The sequence below is a fragment of the Lepidochelys kempii genome, chromosome 12 (assembly GCF_965140285.1).
Source record: "Lepidochelys kempii isolate rLepKem1 chromosome 12, rLepKem1.hap1, whole genome shotgun sequence".
NCBI lineage: Eukaryota > Metazoa > Chordata > Testudines > Cheloniidae > Lepidochelys > Lepidochelys kempii.
In genome coordinates, this window is record NC_136391.1 from 24,109,754 (window position 1) to 24,132,700 (window position 22,947).

A 22,947-nucleotide genomic window follows, 5' to 3' on the forward strand; every position below is an offset into this window, starting at 1 on the left:
GGGGCATTGTGGGATGGCTTCTGAAAGCCAGCAACAGTCGATGTTAGTAATGTAGTATCTACACTGACACTGCGCTAACCTAACTGCATTGACATTGACTCTACGCTTCTTGTGGAGGTGGCTTTATTAAGTCAGTGTAGTGGGCAAGTCATGGCAGCAGGAGTGAACCTTTAGCGTAGACACGTACATAGTTAGGTCGATGTAAGCTGCTTTGCATTGACCTAATTCTGTAACGTAGACCAGGCCTGAGCGGAAGTGGTGAGTCTCTCCATCCCTTTTCATTCTGATTTTCTCCCCTCTGGGTCCTTAGTAATTAATTAAGAACTGGTGGCATTTGTTTTTTTACACACACATATAAAGTACTTGTGAATTGCTAATCCATTTGTTGAGTTAGCAACAGTGGTTTAAATACAGTGAAAGGTTCTTAGCTACACATACTGAGCCCTACCCCTTATTCATCTTTCAACCTGAACCTCAGACCTCAGTTTATACCTAATCCAGATGGGCACATCTCCTCTTTGGTCCATTTCTTTGTGGAATATATCACCCTATAGTACACAATGAAACTGAAAATAAGACTCAGCTGAGCCAGCATGATATATAGCACCTCCCCTCCTCACATCCAGCCTCCGACCACCATAGTGGAATTGCCTTGGTTGCTGCAAAGGGGACTTCAGTGACCATTAGGGTGGGGTGGGGGATGGATTTGCCCCTTAGAGAATATTAAACCTCTTTGACGTAAAGATGACCTAAACTTCATAGGAGCATAAAGAACATTAGGAAATACTCACATAAACACACCGTGGAGAGGACCCTGGAGGCATTATAGGGTGGGATGCAATTAGGGAACACCGGTTGTAGAACATAGTTTGAAAATGTCAATGCGATAACAGCCAGGCTGGTAGGGTACATGATAAGCACTGCACTCCATAGCAGCAAAAACCTGTATTCACAAGAAAACCATTGGTGCTGCTGTTATGCCAGTAAGAATCATTTGACTGTACAACAGTTTCATAATCTGATGACTATCTTTATAGGAGGCTCAGAATTAGGTAGCTATTTTTCTAAACCCCACCAAAATAATCACTTCTCTGATTTCCCTCAACCTTTCTTTACTCCTATTTTCCCAGCTCAATATGTTTTTTCATTTAAATTTGATGTGATACAGCGCACAGTTTAAACATGCACACAACAAGGAATAGAGACATACTGTCAGCATATTGAGGTAGCTTTGCATGTCACAGTGAGAGTATCACCAATGGATTAAATGGTGCCCCTGGAAAGGAAAAAGATGTGTTCTAGCACTAGGTGTTACCACAACACACTCTTTGTTCTTTAATCTTAAAGTTGTCTTGAGCATTGTCTAATGGCTAGAGCAGAAGTTCTGAGCTATATTCCTGACTGGGCCATGGACGCTGTGACTTGTGTCAAGTTTCTGCCTGCCCTTTATTTATAGGTGCTTCTGTTTTTGTTAGCCCAACCTGAGACACATAGGACCTGAATAAGAGCAACTGAGCACCCGCAACTTCTACTGACTTCAATGGTATCTGAAACGGGTTGCCCAAAATGAGTGAATCTTTTGAAAATGTAGGCCTTTACATTCCTCAGTTGCTCACTCTGTGGAAGGGGTTAAAAATACCTGCCTCACAAAGATGTAGGAAACCTAGCTGATGTTTATAAAATGAGATCACTGGATGAAAGGGGTATATAAAGAAAAAGTATTATTTATGGGTTGCTTGTCTCTGACTAAGATACTTTGGTGCCCAGTGAGCTTCCTTCTTGCAGGAACAGAACCCTCAGGCCTCACTTCTGAACACTTCAGAGGCATCTCCTTTGGTCAGATGGAGCCTCACAAACTTTTAACATGTTCAGCGGTTTTTACTTTAAGAGGGAAGCATTCATCTTAACTTAAAATAAAAAAATTCTCTTAGGCACTGGATGGGAACTATGTGGTAAGATGTAATCAATACAAGAAGATGAGATGCTACTGATTTTTATATATATATATATATATAGTAGTGGCATGCATAACACAGCACCTAGTCCAGGGTTGTTCTCTTATAAGCTCTTCTTTCCCAGCATGCCTTTCTGTAGCTGGCCCTTTAAATTTGGCAGAGCAAAGCAGCTCCAGCCCTGAAGGAGTCATTTTAAAACTCATTGTTCTTTGCTGCACCCTCCTTTCTTGTCGCTGGTAAGTGCTCTTTGTTCCTGTTATGTTAGTTTTCCCCTTTTTGCTCCAGAGGATTATGGCATGTTCTTGCACTTTCTTTTTCTTATAAACCACTGTATCATTAACTTTGCCAATCAACTGGCACATGGAAAGAATTGGTTACATTTCAAAATGACAAAATGTACTTTAAAACCCCCACACCATTTCTCTCTTTCTTTACCTTTTTTGAGTAGTTTTCCTTCAGTTTTCATTGCTTTAAAGAGGCTAGCTCAGCCAAGTTCTTTCACACTGTTTATTATTATTTGTATTACTGTAGTGCCTAGGAGCACCAGTCATGGACCAGGATACCATTGTGTGAGGTACTGTACAGACACTGAATTTTACATAATAATTGTTATCCTGTGGCTGTGTGAAAAAGCATAACACCAGGTGTTTATCTGTGCTGTTCGTAGTTGTTTTTGGGATGTGAATGTTATAGTTATAACACATTTTGAAGTATTTTTGGATTCTCTCTAAAGGAATTTATTTGGATTATAATGTTAGAGCCTGAGGGTTAAATAATCAAAGATTAATAAAACTTAAAGATTGAAATAATCAGTTGTTGACAATGCTGATCTCTGACAATGCTGACTCACCTGATTGCTTTCCTGGTTAAATGAAAGTGCTCCTTTCCCCTCAAACCAGCCTCTGCCTGAGTGTATGCAATTTTGATGGGTGTGGACTGGTGTGAGTGCACTGTAGCACTGACACATGTGTGTGCAAGGACTGGAGTGTTTGTGAGTAAAACTCATGAGTTTTTCCCATTAATGTTGTATCATCTTCATGTACAGTGATGAATGCAGCAAAGTCCACATAGTGGTGTATACAGGTGAAAATGCATATGCCCATTGGAAGCAAGAATTTGAAAATCAGGTCCTAAAAGCAATATCTCATTCAACATCGGCAGTCACTTGTACAGTGCAATATTAAGCACATTAAAATTGGTATTTGGTACTATGAAATTTACTGGGAATGTGAATAATTCAGTAGAGAGATCTCATAGTCAATTTGTTTCACGTGGAATGAAGTATATGTAGATTTGATAAAACCAATTAAGTTAAATGCAGATTGTTGCCAGAGGATTATGAAGCCAAACAGTCAAAAGGGAGCTCAAAACAGAGATCAAATGATGATGAAAGGATGATACAATTAACATTTAGGCATATTTTAATCTTAATTTTGCTATTATTCTCAGGTGTTTTAATTAAATCCTGGTCTTGAGTAAAAGATATTAACACTTGAGCCCAAACTGGTATTTGTTAAAAGGGGTTCAATTTGTTCCTATTAAGCTTGGGGGAATTAATGCACAGATGGTTATCCAACATGATGAGTCGCCAAGGTAACGTTTGTGTCTAAACTACGACATGGGTGGGAGAGTATGATTTACAGAACAGAAAAAGAACTGTTTTGAGTAAACTAAGGCCTGGCCTATATTTAAAAGTTAGGTCTACATAGCTACCGTGCTCGGAGCGTGAAACATTCACCCTCCTGAATGTCTTTATTAAGCCGATCTAACCTCCCCACTATAGACATGGCTAGGTTGATGGAAAAATTCTTCGGTAGACAGCTGCCTCCACTTGGGGAGGTGGATCAGCTACAGCAATGGGAGAGCCCCTGCAGCCGCTGTAGGAAGCAGCTACGCGATGGCACTGCAGTGGCATAGCTGCAGTTGTAGCTGTGCCACTTGTGTTTAAGTTTCTGTATTGTCAGTGGAATACATAACTGCCAAACTAAACAGCAAGGCAAATGGTTAAAGCCGCGGTGATTTATTTTCTTAGCAGTTCCAGTCATGAAGATCGCATACTAGGGGACTTTAACCAAAGCTGATAATACAAAAAGTTCAGCTTTGAAAAAAGAAAGGGCAGTTATGCCATGTATTCAGGTAACTGCCCCAGGTGTTTGGATGGAAAGTCATGCTCCTGAGACTTGATCTGTGTGTCTGAGAATGTCAGGGCAGCAGAAGCTGAAGCCTTATGTGATAAACTTTTGGGATTATCGCTGTAATTCACTACTCCGGTGGAATCTGAGATGTTAAAACCATTCTTGTCTTACCAAAGCTGAGAAGGAGTCAGACATTTTAGAAAAAGAGGTTTAGACAGTTTAAAATAAGAACTAGGGGACTTAGGCGCTGACTTTTTTGTTTTTCTCAGTGGGTGCGCCACCCTGGCTCTGCCCCAAGGCCTCAGCCCTACTTCATCCCTTCCCTCAAGGCCTCGCCCTCGCTCCACCTCTTCCTGCCCCCGCTCTGCTCCCTCCCCCGAGCCCCTGCACCTGTCACTCAGTTCTCTCAGCCCCTCCCCCAAAGCCCCCCCACCATCCTGTTGCTGCTCCTCTCCATCCTCCCCTGGACCCCTCCCACCAGCTGCCTAAGAGCTGATTGGCAGCCAGGCCCGGAGCTCCACGGAACAGCTGATCGGCGGCTAGCCCTGGGGCCCACTCAACAGCTGTGGCTGGTGTGTGCTGAGCACCCCCTATTTTTTATCATGGGTTCCAGGGTGTCTGTGCTAGGGCCCAAATCTTCAAAGATATTTAGGTGCCTAACTCCCACTGAAATCAATAGGTGTAAAGTGCTTAAGTACCTTTGAGGATCTGGGCCTAGGGAAAATGTAGTTGTTCTTGTCAGTGATTTAGAGGGATCAGATTAAACGGAGCCGTAGCCCTGTGACACACTGCCTTTTGTTTACTGTGAGAAGATCTGAATGTACGAACTTTCAGTCGGAAATGTCAGTGGTGTGAGTGGCTAGCAGGAGCTGAGGTGCCCGACTAGCTCCTGGATGTTTCTAGGAGCAGCCTACTGTAAAAGTGCCAGTCAGAACACTTCCTTTATGTAGGCATCATGGGCTGGTGAACAGAGCATGGGTCTGGGCATCAGCAATTCTCAAATCCTAATCCCATCTCTGTTCCTGAGTGTGAGGCCTAGAACAAATTGCAGCCTTGGCGAGCCTCATTTCCCCTGTCTGTGGGATAATACAGGCCTCCCCTTGGTACTCTGAGAAACAACTTGTTAATGTTTGTGAAATGCTTTGGAAGTGGAAAGTGCTGAGTATTATATTTATTGCTCTTAATTCCTCAGCATCCATGATAGTTCTTGCTTGGTTACTCTCTAGAGAGTCCTGGAGGAAGGAGACAAAACTGCAGAGGAACGTCTCATTTCCTCGTGGACTCTTCCTGCATGCCATGCCTCTCTTTCCTTGAGTGAGATGAATGATCTTGTGTTTGAGGAGTGTTCAGACACTCTTTCTGCATGTGGTGATGGACAAGACAAGGGTTTTTTTCACCTTACCAAGGACCTAACCCTGCAGGGTGCTGAGTATCTCCTTGAAGGGCTGTGAGCTCTCAACTGGTGTGGCAATCAGTGGGGCTTAAGGGCACTTGGCACTACTCAGGATTGGCCCTTAACTGGCTTGTAGGACCCAGTGTCCTAGAGCCATTGTTTGAAACAGGAAGGAGGTCAGACATGGAGAGGAGTTCGGTAACAGCAGAGCTGGAGTCAAGAAGTTCATTTGATCCACATCCCAAGCAATTTTTCAGTTTGCTAACATGACCCTGGAGGCTCTTTTGAGGCTTCCTCAACATGATCTTAATAGGTAGCTGTCTGTAGCCACTAGGAGCTTTACACAGGCCAGAAGGCCAGGACCACTTTCTTCAGGATAGAGCCCTTGGCTACAAAGCCTGTTGGAGTTGGTGGTGGTAAGACTCCAATTGACTTTAATGGGCACTGGATCAGGCCCTTTCCTGTTTGAGAGACACTCTGGTGTAAATGTAAATCTACTAAGGCTTTTACTGATTTATTATTTTTGGATGGATTTGTAACCTACGTAAACATATTGTTCATTCTAGGCCAACGCTGTGTATTATGCAAGCATCCCTGGAGAGTAATTCTCCTCATCTACATTTTGGAAACAAATTAAAAAAGTATTGAGATCAAACATTCTCTCTTTTTGCATTTGGGTAATGAGAGCCTACTGGATTGAATAAAACAGTTATTGAATATATAGATGTACTCCAGATCAAAAAAGCATCCCAAGCTGAATTCACAAGTCAAATGGATAAAAATGAAAACAGTTCATACAAATATCTATTTTACCTACTGATATTTAAAAATATGCATTAGACATAAATAGAATGATGGAATCAAAGTACATTTCTCTTTAAGATTTGAAACCCATGGAAACTAGTAAATAAATCTCTCTCTCTCTCCACATCTATAGATATATAGATATGAATGATATGATACTATGAAACTGGTGCATCTTTAAAACATGAGGAAAACATCTTGCTCTGGAAACTATAACAAAGATAGTCCCATAAGGACAAAAAATCTCTGTAAAATTATCAACCATTCTAATTATTCCTAGCATTGTCTCAAATGCAGGTTGAATTTTTGCTTTCAGAATCTTGAGGCTTTGTAATAAATGAAAACATTTAACTTCTTATAAGTTCATTTAAGGCATGTTTTGTTTAAAGTTGGAGGTAGCATTTATTAAAGCCTTGGCTTAGGTCTCTATGCTGGACGTAATATTTATTGATTTATATGAAGTACTTGATATGATCAATAATGATCTGATTAAAAAAAAGCTTACCTTTAGTTACATTGTTCTTACTGAGCATAGAGAAGAAAGATTATATTTATCAGAAATGCATTTGTAAGTTTTATGAACCTGAACTTGTTGGTTAAATGCCACAGGCATACATATGAAGCCTATTATTTACTATTTTGGGTAATGTTCTTTTTATGACCTGTATACACATGAAAATCCGTATGTATGCAAATGCACTGCACCCAGTTACACTGCTTTGGCAATACAGGATGTGACAAAAATACTGCAGTTAGTGTGATCATATTCAAATGCTATTTAAAAATTATATCATAAAAATAATAGGAAAAAAAGGAAAAATTAGGCTCATTGGCATAAGATTCAAGCTAGTGCTATACCATCCAACTCTTTTTCTTTTTACTTAAAAAATGAGAAAGAGAGAGCGAGCGTAACTCCTCCTTGGAAATGTACATCATGCAAAAATATGACAAAGGGAAAAGCTAATCCAAACTGCATGTGCAAAGGGACACTGCTACACTGTGGGTTTTGTGTGATTACTAAGGAAAAGGACAGCAGGGTTATAGGCAAGATTTTTAAAGATGCCTAAGGGATTTGGAAGCCCAGTTCTCATTAAAATTAATGGGAATTGAGTGCTCCACTCCCTTAGGACATAATTCCCAAAAACATATTTGTAAAGTTCTCCAAAGAGCTGGATCTCAATCAGCTTGGCTTTAGAAATTAATCATTTTGGTTAGTTTGTCCTTGATAATTTGCTGTAGCAAAGAATCACACCCTGGATGCACAGTCCTGCATACCTTTCTCATCTTCCTACCGTACTCCCAGGTTGTGCAGGCACAGGGTCATACCATAAAGGGTAGCACATAGGAGGCTGCTCCCATTTTCTTGTCTATATCCTTTCCTGCAGCTGCTTCTTCCCTTGTCCCATGCAGATGCTCATTCCCTTCACAAAACCAATCTCTCTCCCTTTCTGCCCCCCAGTATCACCCACCATATTCCCAGCACTATCCTACCACTGTTTCTCCATCCCTATCCACCTTCAATGTTGCTTACTCCTATTTGGCCCTTCCCATGCCAGCTTCCTTCTGCTTGTCTATTCCTCTCTGGCTTTTAAGTAGCTCCCACTGCCCTCCACCACTGGCCTGACCAGGATTCCCTGTTGGCACCCCGCTTTTCTACTGACCAGGCTGCCCTCTCAGATTAACCACCATCTCAGTGAGCAGATCTCTGTAGTGATAATTGAGGCCTAGTGAGCCTAACATTGGGAAAGTGGATACAAGTTTATAAAGTGTTAAATAACTTATCACAACAAATGTTGATGGGAAAGGTGTAAAAGGGAGACAAAGACCAAATTAGTCTAAACAAAAAGTCCTAGTGAAATAAATGATTGTTAAAATCATGCCTAGTAAAAGAAAGAAAAGTGGGACTAGAAATCAATGGACTAAAATTGGTGTGTAGGAAATTAGGCCTAATTGGTGGACAAAATAATCAGGGGATGGACTATTCCACCCACCACTCCCTTCTGGGGTCCTCAAAAAGAGTTTTTTGTGGGAAATTAGCAACCACAATGGTGGATGCCTGAAAGATGGGAGACCACAAAGGGCTTCACCATTATGGCTGCCACCCCGGCAGCTCCTGGGATCCACAGTGACACTACTGGGTCTGATCCTGAGAGATATCCTGACCAGAGTTGGCCAAAGAAAAGCACCCACATGACATCATCGCCTCCACCGGCTTCCACTAAATCCCAAACACCATCTGGGGTGTGAGATTTAGTTAGTCCCCTCGTGTGTTCTTTTCCTTCCCCACTTCCTCAACTATCACTTAGCCAGAAAAGGTGCCTGAAGACTCCTCAACCCTATGTCATACTCTTATGACATCCTTTGGTTTTCTCCTCAGGAGCACAAATGAAGTCATTTTGGAGATAGAGAATTGGAGCATTATTTTTCATCAGTAGATAAGATTATACTTCTCTTGATATTGCCAGGCTAGTGCAGACCTAAAGAAGAAAGCTGCTGCCACTTTGATTAGGAACTAAAACAGGTTTTATTCTCCAGTTTTTGATTAGGGTTTTTCTCTTACTCTCTTTTTTCGCTTACTAAAATTCATTGATATTGTGAAATTGTGGTGGTGAATACTGACTTTCTGGGTTCCCTTATATGAAACATTCATATCATAGCAAGTGGCATTTTCTGTAATGTCTTACGCTTTCCCCCTCATTTCAAGGAGCAGCCATGATTACAAAAACTGCTGGCAACTTGTCCCTGGCAGCAATATGTCCCTGGCAGCAACATTGCTATCCATGGGAAGCAGGTGGCAATGTGGAAGCAAGTGGTCCTTGTGTGGACATTGCGCTCCTGTAACAGAATCCCTGAGCTCAGCCGGTTTGACTCTGTGTTCGCTAGAAAAAAGATATGATAGTAACTTGAGCTGGCTAACTCGAGGTGAAATTCTAGTTGAAGACAAAACAGTTTGTAGTTTTCTTTAAGGTAAACCATAATCTTTAAATTGCTTGACCTAGTATTTCATGTGAAAACAACAAACTGCTTTGCCTTCACTAGGATTTTGCCATGAAGTAGCGAACACAAGTGAAGAATACCTTTCCCCCGCTATGGAAAAACAATGCCGCATACATGGAGCCATCTTACTTTCTATTCTCGAATGGAAGAATTCAAAGTAAACTCTGCTGGTTAAAATTTACATTCTCCGTTCCTTATTTTGAATTATTCCCACAAGGGCACAATGAGCCACTTGGTTCTTAAGAGATTAGGTAGCCTGGTTGTTTAATATCTTCAGTCCTGAATTCTTTGGTGCTATATGCAAAGTGTGTCACATAAGTAGCTAATACGTACTGAGGGATGTTAATAAAGTGATGGTTCATCTCAGGAACCTAGGTTCTCACAGAAATTTATTAAGTGGCCTGAACCCTGTGGTCAGTATCTGAAAGTTACCTTTACATTTGCAGTAGCTGTCTGTACACAGAAAGTATCAGGGGGTAGCCGTGTTAGTCTGTATCCACAAAAACAATGAGGAGTCTGGTGGCACTTTAAAGACTACCAGATTTATTTGGGCAAGAAGTGGGTTTTTTACCCACGAAATCTTATGCCCAAATAAATCTGTCTTTACAGTGCCACCGGACTCCTCGTTGTTTTTGTACACAGAAACAAATTGGTGGAAGTGTGGCAAAACAAGACTGTAATCTGACAAGCATGAGCAAAGCTATAGTCCACAGGGAATGTTTTGCAGTGCCTGCTTGTATTATGGGCGTAGGCCTCACTGTCCTGAGCACAACAGTGAGCTAAAATGAGAGAATATTTTTGTTTAATACTAAAAAAAGTCAATACCCACCCCCATTCATTTTGTCATTTAAGTTTGCACAGAGTGTGTTTACTCTTCATATATAAAACAGTAACACATAAAACACCCATTTTGATTATAAAATCGCCAAGGAATCCAGAAGCATCTAAAATAGAGATGTGAATACAGACCAAGAACAGCTTTTTTAAACTTACATTTAATATGCAGTATAAACTTATTGTTTCTTACTCCTCCTCCCTCCCTTTATCACTGTATTCCTCTCGCAGTTGTTTAGGGACACACATGGTGTGAATTCTCATATTTTCCCTTCTACAAATTTTTCACAATATCATGGTGAAGTGATCTGTACACTTCTATAATATGAACCACAGTGGTGCAAGCTAAGGACCAAAATCCTGAAGTGCTTCTCTAGAAAAATTTTAATTTGGCCTGTAAGTGATTTACCATATCCTATTGTGGGAAGGTGAAATCACATCACAGAAGTAGGAGTATGTTGTCTCTTACTCTGCTAATTAGGGATGGGCTTGGACTATGAAGTCTAGCTCCAGTTCAAATTTCCCCATGTCTGAGGCTGCTCAGATTCAGGGTATTCATTCAGACTTATCTTCAGTGGTTATATCTATATGTATATCTATGAGAGAGAGAGAGAGAGAGTGTGAGTAAATACCAGATGGTATAGTTTTCAACACTGTATTTTCACAACATCAGTTTTATTCAGTTGGCTGAGGTTAGCCAGAGAGTTTCTTTCACCAAACTGAACTAAAATAACCAAAAGGTAGACATAGGTACAGGATAGTATTCTTTGAAAATGGTCAGAATCACTTAATAAAGTTTCTTATAGACAGACACTTCAATTGCAACTTCAGCACAAGGTAAAATTGACTTTTTCCACTAAATATTTAATATAGATGTTTTCAAAGCACCTCATAAACATAATAAAAGATGAAGGATTAAATGGATGCAATACTTACCCAGCTAACCCACCAAAAATCTCGGTGACATAGGAATAATCCCCTCCTGATTTCGGGATAGCAACTCCTAGCTCAGCATAACATAGAGATCCAAGGACAGCAATCCCTCCTCCAATCACCCAAACAACAAGAGCTAGTCCCACTGACCCAGAGTGTTCCAGAACTCCTTTTGGAGAAATAAAGATTCCAGAACCAATAATGTTACCTGGAATAAACAAAAGATCGGTGGGGTATTAGAGGAAGGAGATAGATGCAAGGTCTCTCATTGCTCTTCCAAGGTTTGATTGCATTTATGTTTGCATAAACCTTAAGGAAAATGTTGCAACTTAGCAAAAATCAAGTAAAATGGAGAGCATTAGGTCTGCTGAAGTAGTCTGTGGGAAGCTGGTGAACGTGTTTTTACTAAAGCACTGCAATTATACAAATTTAACAGTTTGTAAAATTGCTCCCCCTCACCTGCACTGTCCCCAACTATTATAATTAAAGGGTTCAGGATTTTATTCACAAAGAAGAGTATTTCATCTCCTTCTAAGAGGAGTCTAAGTAATATAAGGTCCATCTACAATATGGATCAGAGTCTAAATCAGGGGTGGGCAAACTACGGTCTGCGGGCAGCATCCTGCCCGTGAGCCGTTTTAAGCCGGCCATCGAGCTCCACCCAGCTCAGCCCCACTCCGGCTGGGGCATTGGGTCGGGGGGGCTACACCACCTGGCTTGGCCCCGCTCTGGCTGGGGCACTGGGTTAGGGGCTACACCACCTGGCTCGGCCCTGCTCTGGCTGGGGTGCTGGGTCAGGGGCCACACCACCTGGCTCGGCCCCGCTCCGGCTGGGGCGCTGGGTTGGGGGCTGCACCTGTGGCTCGGACCTGCGGCTCGGACCTGCTCTGGCGCTGGGTCGAGGGCTGCATCAGCGGCTTGGCCCTGCTCTGGCTGGGGCACTCAGTCGAGGGCCGCAGCACGCGGCTCAGCCCCACTCCAGTGTCCCGGCTGGGGCGTTGGGTCAGGCCGCACCATATGGCTCACACAGAAGCTGGACATGGCCCCACTTTGGCTCCTAGGTGCTCCAATGTCCCTCTCTGGCACTCGAATGTAAGCTGCAGGGGTGGTGCCTGTGGACGGGGTAGTGTGCAGAGCTGCCTGGCCACACCTCTGCGTAGGAGCTGGAGAAGGGACATGCCACTGCTTCCGGGAGCCGCTTGAGGTAAGCGCCACTCAGAGCCTGCACCCTGAGCCTCTGCCCATATCCCGAGCCTCTGCCCCAGCCCTGATCCCCTCCTGCCCTCCAAACCTCTTGATCCCAGCCCAGAGCACCCTCTTACACCCCAAACTCTTCATCTCCAGCCCCACCCCAGAGCCCGCACCCACAACAAGAGCCCACACCCCAACCCCAATTTTGTGAGCATTCATGGCCCGCCATACAATTTCTATTCCCTGATGTGGCAAGTTTGCCCACCCCTGGTCTAAATAATACATGGTTTAGCTACAATGTGGTGACCAATCAGAGGCTGTCATTTGGGGCTCTGGCCAAAGGAACAAATGAAGTTAAACCCATGTTATAGCTTGTACTTGAACAAAATCCTTAAAAAGGCTGAAGTCCTTGAAGTCCATTAAAGTCTTGATATTTCTAACATGTGCTCAGTGTCCATGGATTCTTAAGGGATAAATAATATTGTGTGAACAATATATAGGACAACGTGAACTTTGTAGTACTAATGATTGATACATGAGCTGAAGTAATGCTAAAATTACAAAGTGAACACTCGATTGTTGCAGCATTTTTCTTTCACATGGAGCCTGTCTACTCTCACTGAACTCAATGGAAATTCTGCCATTGTCTTCCTCAGGTGCAGGAGCAAGCCCACAGAGATCAGTCTCAGGGATGAGCCCTAACAGGAGACCCCTAACAGGACACCCCTGTTAGACTTAGGGTTTTCCGTGCAATATCCTTATCCTGGCAGGCTCAAGTACATATTTTTTCCAATATCAAAACTTCTATGAAGAGGATAGGGAAACTCCTGCAATAATATTCTATAAAGAGACTTTTCTCCTTTGTGTACATGCATACACACACAAAGTTGGCTAACTTTGAGCTACAGTTGTTGAAGTGCATTTCCTATCAATGCAATAACTAAAAATCCTGGATATCAGCAGTTAATCAGCATTGACATCTAGACCAACCACACTTCATATGCCTGTCCACCCACGTCATCGCATCAGATTCACTCTTTCTCACCTTCTGCACAACAAACATCCTTTCATTTCTAACATATAACCACACCCAATGCACACTTCCCATTCTTCAAATCATGCTAGCATGCATTGCCTTAACTCTTATCTCAAATTTTTTTAGGTAGAATTAACACAGACTTTCTTTGCATCGATCTTCACTGGAGAGGATGTGGGGGAGATATCCACATCAGAACTAGTCTTTTTGGGTGACAAATTTGAAGTATTATCCTACACTGATGTGTCAATAGAGGAGGTTTTAGAACAAATTGCTTACATTAATACAGTACATTATTGCTTACATTAACAGTAATAAGTCACCAGGACCAGAGGGTATTCAGCCAAGAGTTCTGAAGGAACTCAAATATGGAATTGCAGAACTACTAACTGTAGTATGTACCCTATCACTGAAAAAATGCCTCTGTACCAGATGACTGAAAAGTAGCTAATGCAATGCTGATTTTGAAAAATGGTTCCAGACTTGATACTGGCAATTACAGGACAGTGAGTCGAACTTCAGTACTGGGCAAATTGGTAGAAACTGTAGTAAGGAATAGAATGATCAGACACATAGATACATATGCTTTGTTGGGTAAGAGTCAACATGACTTTCGTAAAGGGAAGTCATGCCTTACCAATCTATAAAATTCTTTCAGTGTGTCACTGTGGATAGTTCTCTGAAAACTTCAGGTCAATGCGCATCAGCAGTAAAAAAGGCTAACAGAATGTTAGGAACTATTAGGAATAGAATAGAAAGTAAAAGAGAAAATATCATAACACTGCTATATTAATCCATGGTATGCCCATGCCTTGAATACTGTGTCTAGTTCTCAGCATTTCAAAAAGGATACAGTGGAATTGGACATGGTTCAGAGAAGGGGAACAAAGAAGATTAAGGGTATGGAAAGGTGTCCACATGAGGAGAGACTACAAAACTGTTCAGCTTAGAAAAAAAAACAGCTAAACAGGGATATAATAGAGGTCTATAAAATCATAAATGGCAAGGAAAAAGTGAAGAGAAAAGTGTTATTTGCCCTTTCCCACAATACAAAAACCAGGGGTCACCCAATGAAATTAATACACAGCAGGCTTAATACAAACAAGAGGAAATACTTTTTCACACAATGCACAATTAACCTGTGGAACTCATTGCCATGGGATGTTGTGATAACCAAAAGTATAACTGGATGCAAAAAAGAACTGTATAAGTTCATGGAGGATAGGTCCACAAATGGCTATTAGCCAAGATGTCAGGGATGCAATCCCATGGTAAGGGTGACCCTAGACCTCTGACTGCCAGAAGCCATGGGTGGATCACTCCAACTGCCCTGTTCTGAACATTCCCCCTGAAGCTCTGGTACTGGCAACTGTTAGAAACAGGTTTCAGAGTAGCAGCCGTGTTAGTTAGTTGGGGGGAAACAAGGGGAAATAGGTTACCTTGCATAATGACTTAGCCACTCCCAGTCTCTATTCAAGCTTAAGTTAATTGTATCTAATTTGCAAATGAATTCCAATTCAGCAGTCTCTCGCTGGAGTCTGGTTTTGAAGTTTTTCTGTTGTAATATCGCAACTTTCATGTCTGTAATCGCGTGACCAGAGAGATTGAAGTGTTCTCCAACTGGTTTATGTTTCTTTGTTTTTTCCTCCCCCCTCCCCGTTCCACAGACGTTCTTGTTAAACCCTGTGTTGGATTTGTGCTGGAAATGGCCCACCTTGATTATCATACACATTGTAAGGAGAGTGATCACTTCAGATAAGCTATTACCAGCAGGAGAGTGGGGTGGGGGGAGAGAAAACCTTTTGAAGTGATAAACACCCATTTTTTCATGGTCTGTGTGTATAAAAACATCCTCACTGCATTTTTCCACTTTTATGCATCCGATGAAGTGAGCTGTAGCTCACGAAAGATTATGCTCAAATAAATTGGTTAGTCTCTAAGGTGCCACAAGTCCTCCTTTTTTTTTTTGTTAGAAACATGATACTGGTCTCACCCAGTATAGCAGTTCTTATGCATGGAAGGAAGCAGCTCTCTAATAGGAGGTATTAGAAGGCTGCAAGGTACAGAATGGTCCACTTGGTGGGGAGTGGGGGGGACTGATGACTAGCTTGGTATTTCACAGCAAGACAAAGAGTCACTATTTCTCCAGTGGATGGCCCTGGTGTTCAGAGGCGATGCGTGGCGGCAGCGCTCGGCGTCACATGTCCCATCCAGAGGTGCCGCTTGGCTTGTATTGAGCACGTTCAGTAATATCTGCTGAAGCCACTGCCCTCACTCTGCGCCCTCCCCTCCCCACTATCAGCAGGTACAGGTCATCTCTGCTAGTATTTGTTGCTGGAGGGGTGTCCCACAGTTGTGGACACAGTTGTGCTGAAGTAGGGCTTTCTGCTGCAGAGTCTAGAAGGTTCCTAGCTCCTCATACATCAAACAGCCTACTCCCCCCCAGATGTCAGGCCACAGATAGAGCTGTTAGCACACAGAGATTTTTGATAAAATCATGGGAGTTGGCAACCCAGTTAAAGTAGGGTTAAATCTGCTGTGGAACCAGAATCACACACAAAAGAGCAGATTTTGCTAGTGTATTGGTACAGGAACTCAGTGAGTAACTTCTGCAGTTGCCTGACTTCTATCTTGTAACAACATTGAATCTCTTCTTAAATATTTTCCCCTGGATGACACCATTTTTTGTAGTAAAAACTACTAGGTTGCTTTACATTGGTGATTAATTGCACCTACACATAAGTGACACTATCCCCTGAGGATGCATTAGAATGCTACAATATCAGGATGAGGTAATCTCATGGTATCTCATTAAAAAGTGGCAAAATCCAAGGCAGGAGCAGACTCAATTTGATCCTATTTGTATTCAGGAAGGAACTCTGTGTGTTTGTGCATGTGTGCAAAGAAACAGATTAAAGATTGATTACAGAGTGCTGTTTAAGATTTTTCCCTTTGGATTTACAGCCTAGTACTAATTTCAGTGGATTATAAAACTGAATTACATCTTTTAAAATCAAATGATCCCTCCCACACCCCCAAAAAGCAAACAAAGTGCTGCTGTATCTTAAAATGATTAATTTAAACTGTTTATAGAGTTAAATAAATATTGATCACACAAAAATATAGAAACATTCAAAATAGAATTTTCCTCACCATTTTGAAATGACTGAGTGCTGGATAGAATCACACACAAAAGGAATTCCTATTGGACATAGGCTAGAATGATTGAAAAATATGGTAGAAATCTGGTTAATATTAAGTTTGTGGCAGAGCAGCTTTCTGGCTGACACTTGAGATCAGGACAGTAAAAATCTAATTAACATTCAAAATAACCTTCTCAAGGGAAGACAGTCACCCTGGGTGGAATGCTAAACTAGTCTGAGGGAACCTGATGAGTCAAACTGGAACAAGAACAGCTATGCAAATAAACTGCCTTCTAAACAAGTGATGTGCTGACAGGTCCAGTGCATTCCTTTTGAGTGCTGCAGATTACATAAGAAAAAATTGGAACAATAAGACTGAACGCATAGAAATGGCTAATTTCAGGAAAATGCCAAAAATACAATGGGTACTGTGCCAGAGAGAAGTGTATGACCAGGTGCAGAAATGGAGTAAACTCCATTATCGCCTGTTTTGACAGGGGAAAAAAGGGTTGTGTGGCTGGTATGGCAAGGCAGGCTATTTACACCTATGTATCAAAGTAACCTGAGAGTATAACAGACATCCAAAGAAAGGAGGGGAAGCTTCACTGACACAGGGGTAGGTGACTGAGGCCAGGTCTACGCTACAAACTTTGGTCAACACAAGTTATATTGGCATAAAGCCATCACAGTTAGTGTATTGCTTATGCATGTGCATATCTGGCTCCTTGCGTCAGCACTGTGTGTGCTTACTGGGAGTGCTTGTGTTAATGCACGGTGCGGTGCACCATGGGTAGGTATCCCAGTGTACAACTTGCACTGTTCAGTGCACTGTCTTTTGGGAAGTCTTGGCAATGTATCACTGGGCAGAAATGTGTTGTGCAGGGGTGACTGAGAACAAGGGGTCAACTTCCAAGTGTGCAACTCTCTCCATTCCATAATGTCATCTATATCCCATAATTTTTGTACCTTTTTTCAAAATCCCATGAACCTGGGCGACCCTCCTTGCTGTCTGCCATTTCTGACAGAAGCTTGTAGCCTGCACAGATCTGCACTATTGCCATAAGTGTTGCATGCACAAGATGCATGATCCTCCAGTATTTGCAGTGGTGTAAGAAAAACCGAATCAGTGGGGAACATGACAATTTCTTGGAGGACAGATAGCTGTGGGACATAATGAGAACCAATACATGTGGTTTTTAGTCTTTTTCGACTTTATGATTCCCTCTATTCCTCTGCCACTGTGGATGAGAATTTCAGTCTTTGAAAAGTCACAAAAATGCATGCCTCTCCTGGCTGCTCAGATGAAGACGTCACTTTACCCCCTCCTCATTCCTAGATAGGGGAACTCCCTCCATTTCCTATTTCTGTCTTGACCCAGCAGCAAGAATTCTCTACCTCTCACTGCCCTGATGCTTCTCCTCTGATTGGGTCCCAGCAGCACCACTTCTCTGGTTTCCCCCTCTCCTACCTCCTGCTGCCCCAGGACTGTCTCCTTGATATAGGGCCATACATGAAAGCAGGGCAGGTCTATGTTCTTAGCCCCGAGGCTCTTCCATGAAGCTTCACTCACATACTGAGCCATGAAAACTGGGGGATCGATAGTGCTTCTCTCATCGTGACAGCTCATCCTGCGGCACCAAAATCACATGACTTGCAATTAATTTGTGTAAGTTTGGCAACACTGTCTTCCCCTGGTTGCCTGTAGGGGACTACCCCTACCCACCACTACCCGCAGGCTACGGTGCTGTCATCCAATCTCCTCCATCTCCCATTCAATCACTATCCTGTGTACCCCCCTCAGTCTCCTTCCTGCCCCGACATTCCCTGCAACCCTAAATCTGCCTTCTGCTCCCCCTCACTCTTCCCTTTCACCTTTCATAGTGTCTCCGCACAGTCTCTGTGTCCGGTCTACCCCACTGAACTAGGACAGCAGCCATTTTGCCTGGGGGCTTGGCTTCAATGTAATTGAAAACAGTGGGAGACAGCAGCTGACTTTATTAAAGGCAGCCTCACTTCCACATTCAGATAGACTAATGGCAGCCATCTTGCCGACTTTAGCCCCAGTTACAGTAATAGAAGATGGTGGCCACTTTGAATAAAGGAGAATTCATGAGTTGGTGCCTTTCATCATGTTTTAATGAGACAGGTTAAAAAAACACACAAATTGCTAAAGTCATGATACAGTCATGAGAGTTGACAATACTGAGATTTGGTAATTGAGCAGAGCCTTTATCTACACATCACTAGTTCCAAACCAGCCTTAAGTCAGCAGGGAGTGTAAATAGCTTAAAATCTGCGTGTTCTGTGAACTCCTCTACAGATGTGGCCCTTCCATAGCAAGAGGTACATTGGCAGGGCAGTATGGGGAGATCTGTATTGCCATTCTCATTAATGTACCTATATTATGGATACTTTGCTTCAGTTCTACCAGCTCATGTGCACTAAATTCACTTTTTGCTTTCATGTTCTCTATGGTATTCTCTCCTGTGAACATATGAGTTCCATCTTTCTTCTTGCAATGTCTTGCTGCAGATCGGAGGCCTGCTGCAAGAGCTTTCTGTTCTTTCATTGCCATGGCTGGAGTTCTGTTCTAAGGAGCTGCCACTCTGATCCTGGCAGAAGACACCACTTGACTCTGAAGTGTGTTGAGGCATTGATCATAGTTTATAAAGAAATTGCAGAAGCAAGGGTGCAGAATGATGTGTGGTACTGTAGTGGGGCGGTGCGGCTCCCTGCTGCCCCAGAGAGGGTCGAGCTAGCCGCATTACACATGGTGGAGAAAGTGGGCACAATCCCTCAGCCCCTGTGAGAAGGGGTCTGACGGGGAGAGCCACCCCGAGAGAGCCCTGGAGATGGATCAACTAATTAAGCTCCTGACAGAGACCCAGGAGCGACAGCAGGCTGCCACCCAGCTCCAGCTCCAGCAGCAGCAGGACATTCAGCAGCTAGGAGCCCAGCTGCAGCAGTTAGTGACAGCATTACCGCGCCCCACGGAGCTGCAGCCGGGAGACGTGGCCGGGTCATCGCGCACCACTGCGCCGGTCCAGCTAACCAAGATGGGACGTGACGATGACCCCGAGGCTTTCTTGGTGACTTTTGAACTGGTGACAGCTGGTTGCTGGGTGGGCCCCTGACCAATGGGCCACTCTTTTGGCCCCATACTTGACTGGGACGGCCCACATGGCATACCAGGGCCTGGCTACGGATGAGGCAAGAGATTATAACCAGGTAAAAGCAGCGATCCTGGATGCCTTGGATGTCAGCCCAGACACCTTTTGGCAGCAGTTCCGAAGTCAGACATACCCCACAGGCACCCGACCCCGGCTGGTGGCCCAGGCCCTGAAGGAAACATGTAAGCGGTGGCTACAGCTAGAGAGCAGGACGGCAGAGGAGGTCACGGAACAAGTCATTCTAGAACAGTTCGTGCACATCCTCCCAGCCCAAGGACGGGCCTGGGTGCTCTGCCATCAGCCAGCGTCGCTAGCAGCCACCGTCACACTGATGGAAGACTTCCTCACGGCCGAAGTGCCAGTGGGGCCTGCCATCTGAGCCCACCCCCCTGGGCCAGAGCGTCCTAACGCCGAAAGGAAAGGGGGCACCCCGACCGAGTGGCAGAACCACCCCTGGGGACAAGAGGCTCGCTCAGGGCCTCAGGCCAGACGCCCCGAACTCCCCACTTGACAAGGGTCTGCAACCACCATGCTGAATGTTCCGGGGGCCAGTTGGAGTGCACCCAGGAGCCCACCGGGAGCCCCCACCCGGGGCAGTCACCCTGAACTCGGGCCCTGCTTTCTATGTGGGAAATATGGACATTTGCAGTGGGCCTGCACAGAAATGGACTGCAGCTTCGGCTGTGTCTGTGCGGGGGAAACGAGGGCCCGGCTACCACAGGCTCCCAAGATCACTGTTCCGGTAGTTGTCGGGGACCATCCCACCCAGGCCCTGATAGACTCTGGCTGCGGGCAGACACTGATTCTCCAGGCTTTGGGACCCCGGGCTGACCCCAACTTGGGAACAATTTGGCTGCAATGCATCCACAGTGATGTGTGGTCCTACCCCAGTGCCTGGATCCCGTTGACCGTGACCGGGGTCACCCAACAAATTGTTGTCGGCCTGGCCCCTCGACTTGCATACCTGGTGATCCTTGGGTGGGACTGGCCCGCATTTGAGGAGATCCTCCACTCTGCCCTGGCGGTGGAAGGAGAGTGTCCCGAGGCCTTACCGGAGGAGGAGGATGGGACCCCAGAACCCGAGGGAGGGACCGAGGAAACAGACTGCCTCCTGCCGGGGCCCTCTGTTGAACCCCAACTTCATACCGATTTTTGCCGGGACCAAAAAGCCGACCCCATCCTGAGCCGGGCCTTTGAACAGCTAGCGGCAGTCGATGGGACCATGGTTGACCCCCAGTGTGCAATCCAGTGGTCCCACTTCGAGCTACGCCGGGACCGTCTTTCTTGGATTGACAGCAATCCCCGCATGAAGGAACCATGAACGCAGCTGCTAGTACCGCGGTGTCACTGACGGGCTGTGATGAAGCTCACATATGACATCCCCGCTGCCAGGCACTCAGGCCATGAAAAGACCCTCGCCCAGATTTTGACATGGTTCTTCTGGCCCGGTGTTCACCAGGAGGTGAAGAACTATTGTAGCTCCTGCCCGGAGTGCCAGTTAGCTGCTCCCCCACGAGTACCCAGGGCCCCTCTAGTTCCCATGCCCATAGTGGAGATGCCATTCAAGCGAGTGGCCATGGACCTGGTGGGCCCGCTCCCGAAAAGTGCTTCAGGGTTCCAGTATGTCTTAATCATCATTGACTACGTCAACGGTTCCTGGAGGCTGTGCCATTGCAGAGCACCACCGCTCGGACCATCGCCAGTGAACCATCCACGGGGCCCCCACAACGTTCCAGCAACTGATGGATCGCCTGTTGCGACCACATCAAGCCTATGTGGCGGCCTATTTGGATGATGATGTGATATACAGCCGCCACTGGGAGGACCACCTGGAATGCGTAGCAGCGGTCCTGAGATCCCTGCGACAGGCGGGACTGACAGCCAACCCAAAAAAGTGTCGCATCGGGTAGCAGGAGGCCACGTACCTCAGCTACATCATAGGGGGAGGATGAGTGAAACCCCTCATGGGGAAAGTTCAAGCCCTGGCAGCCTGCCCACCACCCACTACAAAATGCCAAGTACGACAGTTCCTGGGGCTCGCTGGCTACTATCGGCGGTTCATTCCACGGTTTGCTTCCATTGCAGCCCCCTTAACAGGACTTTTGAGAAGGACAGTGCCCAGCGGGTGCAATGGTCCCAAGACTGTGAAAATGCCTTCTGGACACTCCACACGTGTCTCTGCCAGGAGCCAGTCCTATACAGTCCGGACTTTGACCAGGGGTTCATCCTCCACACGGATGCCACGGAGGTGGGGCACAGGGCCGTCCTGTCCCAGGACATTGATGGAAACGACCACGCGGTCCTTTACCTTAGCCAAAAATTATTCCCCTGCAAGAACTACACCGTACTCGAGAAGGAAGCACTCGCCGTGAAGTGGGCCTGTGATGCCTTACAGTTCTACCTCCTGGGGGCGCTGTTTACGCTAGTCACGGATCATGCTCCCCTCCAATGGTTAACGAGGATGAAAAATAACAACAATAGATTACCGCGGTGGTATCTGGCCTTACAGCCCTATGCTTTCACCATCCGGCATCGAGGTGGCAAAGACCATGCGAATGCAGACTTCCTGTCGCCTAGGGGGATGGAAGTGCCTGGCCCCGACGAGCAGGAGCCAGACTTGGGGTGTGTATGTGTGTGTAGTGAGGCGGTGTGGCTCCCCGCCACCCCGGAGAGGGACGAGCCCATCCGGGTGCCGGAATGGGCGGAGACAGGGAGTTCTGAGCCCACTCCTCAGAGGGTCAGGCGGCGACCCGGAAGTATAAAAGCTCGCCCTCAGAGCTCACTGAGGGCCCAGCCGCTGAGGAGACCAGATGCTTCCAGCCTGGCCCGCGACTGGGAAACCCCCACGGTGCATGGTGCATGCCAGGAGTTGCCGGACCTGCCCTGCGTCTGCTACCCAGAGAAGTTGCCGGACCTGCCCTGTGCCCGCTACCTGGAGGAACCCATGGTGCTGGATGCCCCGGAGGACATTGCCTGGACCCAGGTACCCCAAGAGGGGGGATTAGGAAGTAGCCCGGGGACAGCCGACCCTAATCTGGCTGTAACGCTGCCAGAGCCCATGTCAGTGTGTTGCTGCCAGGATCCCCACTGACGCAGCAGCGGGTCTTCTGCCGATGCTAGGGCCCCGGGCTGGGACGCAGTGGAGTGGGAGGGCCTGCGTCCCCCCTGCCACCCAACTCGTGGGTGGCAATCTCCCCCTCTCCCAGGTCCTTTAGAGGCCTGGGTCTGCTAACATAGAACTATTTGCTTAGCCACTGCCTGAGAGCCTGAGCTATTGACTTGGTTGCCCTGCCCTGATCCAGCGCCTGGGCCTGCTACTATTGAACTGTTTGCTCAGCCCCTGCCTGAGGGCCAGA

General features: G+C 45.4%; 1 protein-coding gene across 1 annotated transcript in view; it reads right to left on the bottom strand.

Moving 5' to 3' along the window:
* The window catches only part of SLC7A10 (solute carrier family 7 member 10), a 79,794-nt gene that overhangs the window by 14,212 nt on the left and 42,635 nt on the right, over positions 1-22,947 (bottom strand). The window contains exons 2-3 of the mRNA XM_073307872.2: positions 11,055-11,259; positions 792-943 (exon numbers count right to left, since the gene is read on the bottom strand). Of these exons, the coding sequence (XP_073163973.1) occupies positions 792-943; positions 11,055-11,259 (357 nt within the window). The remainder of the gene's footprint in view (positions 1-791; positions 944-11,054; positions 11,260-22,947) is intronic.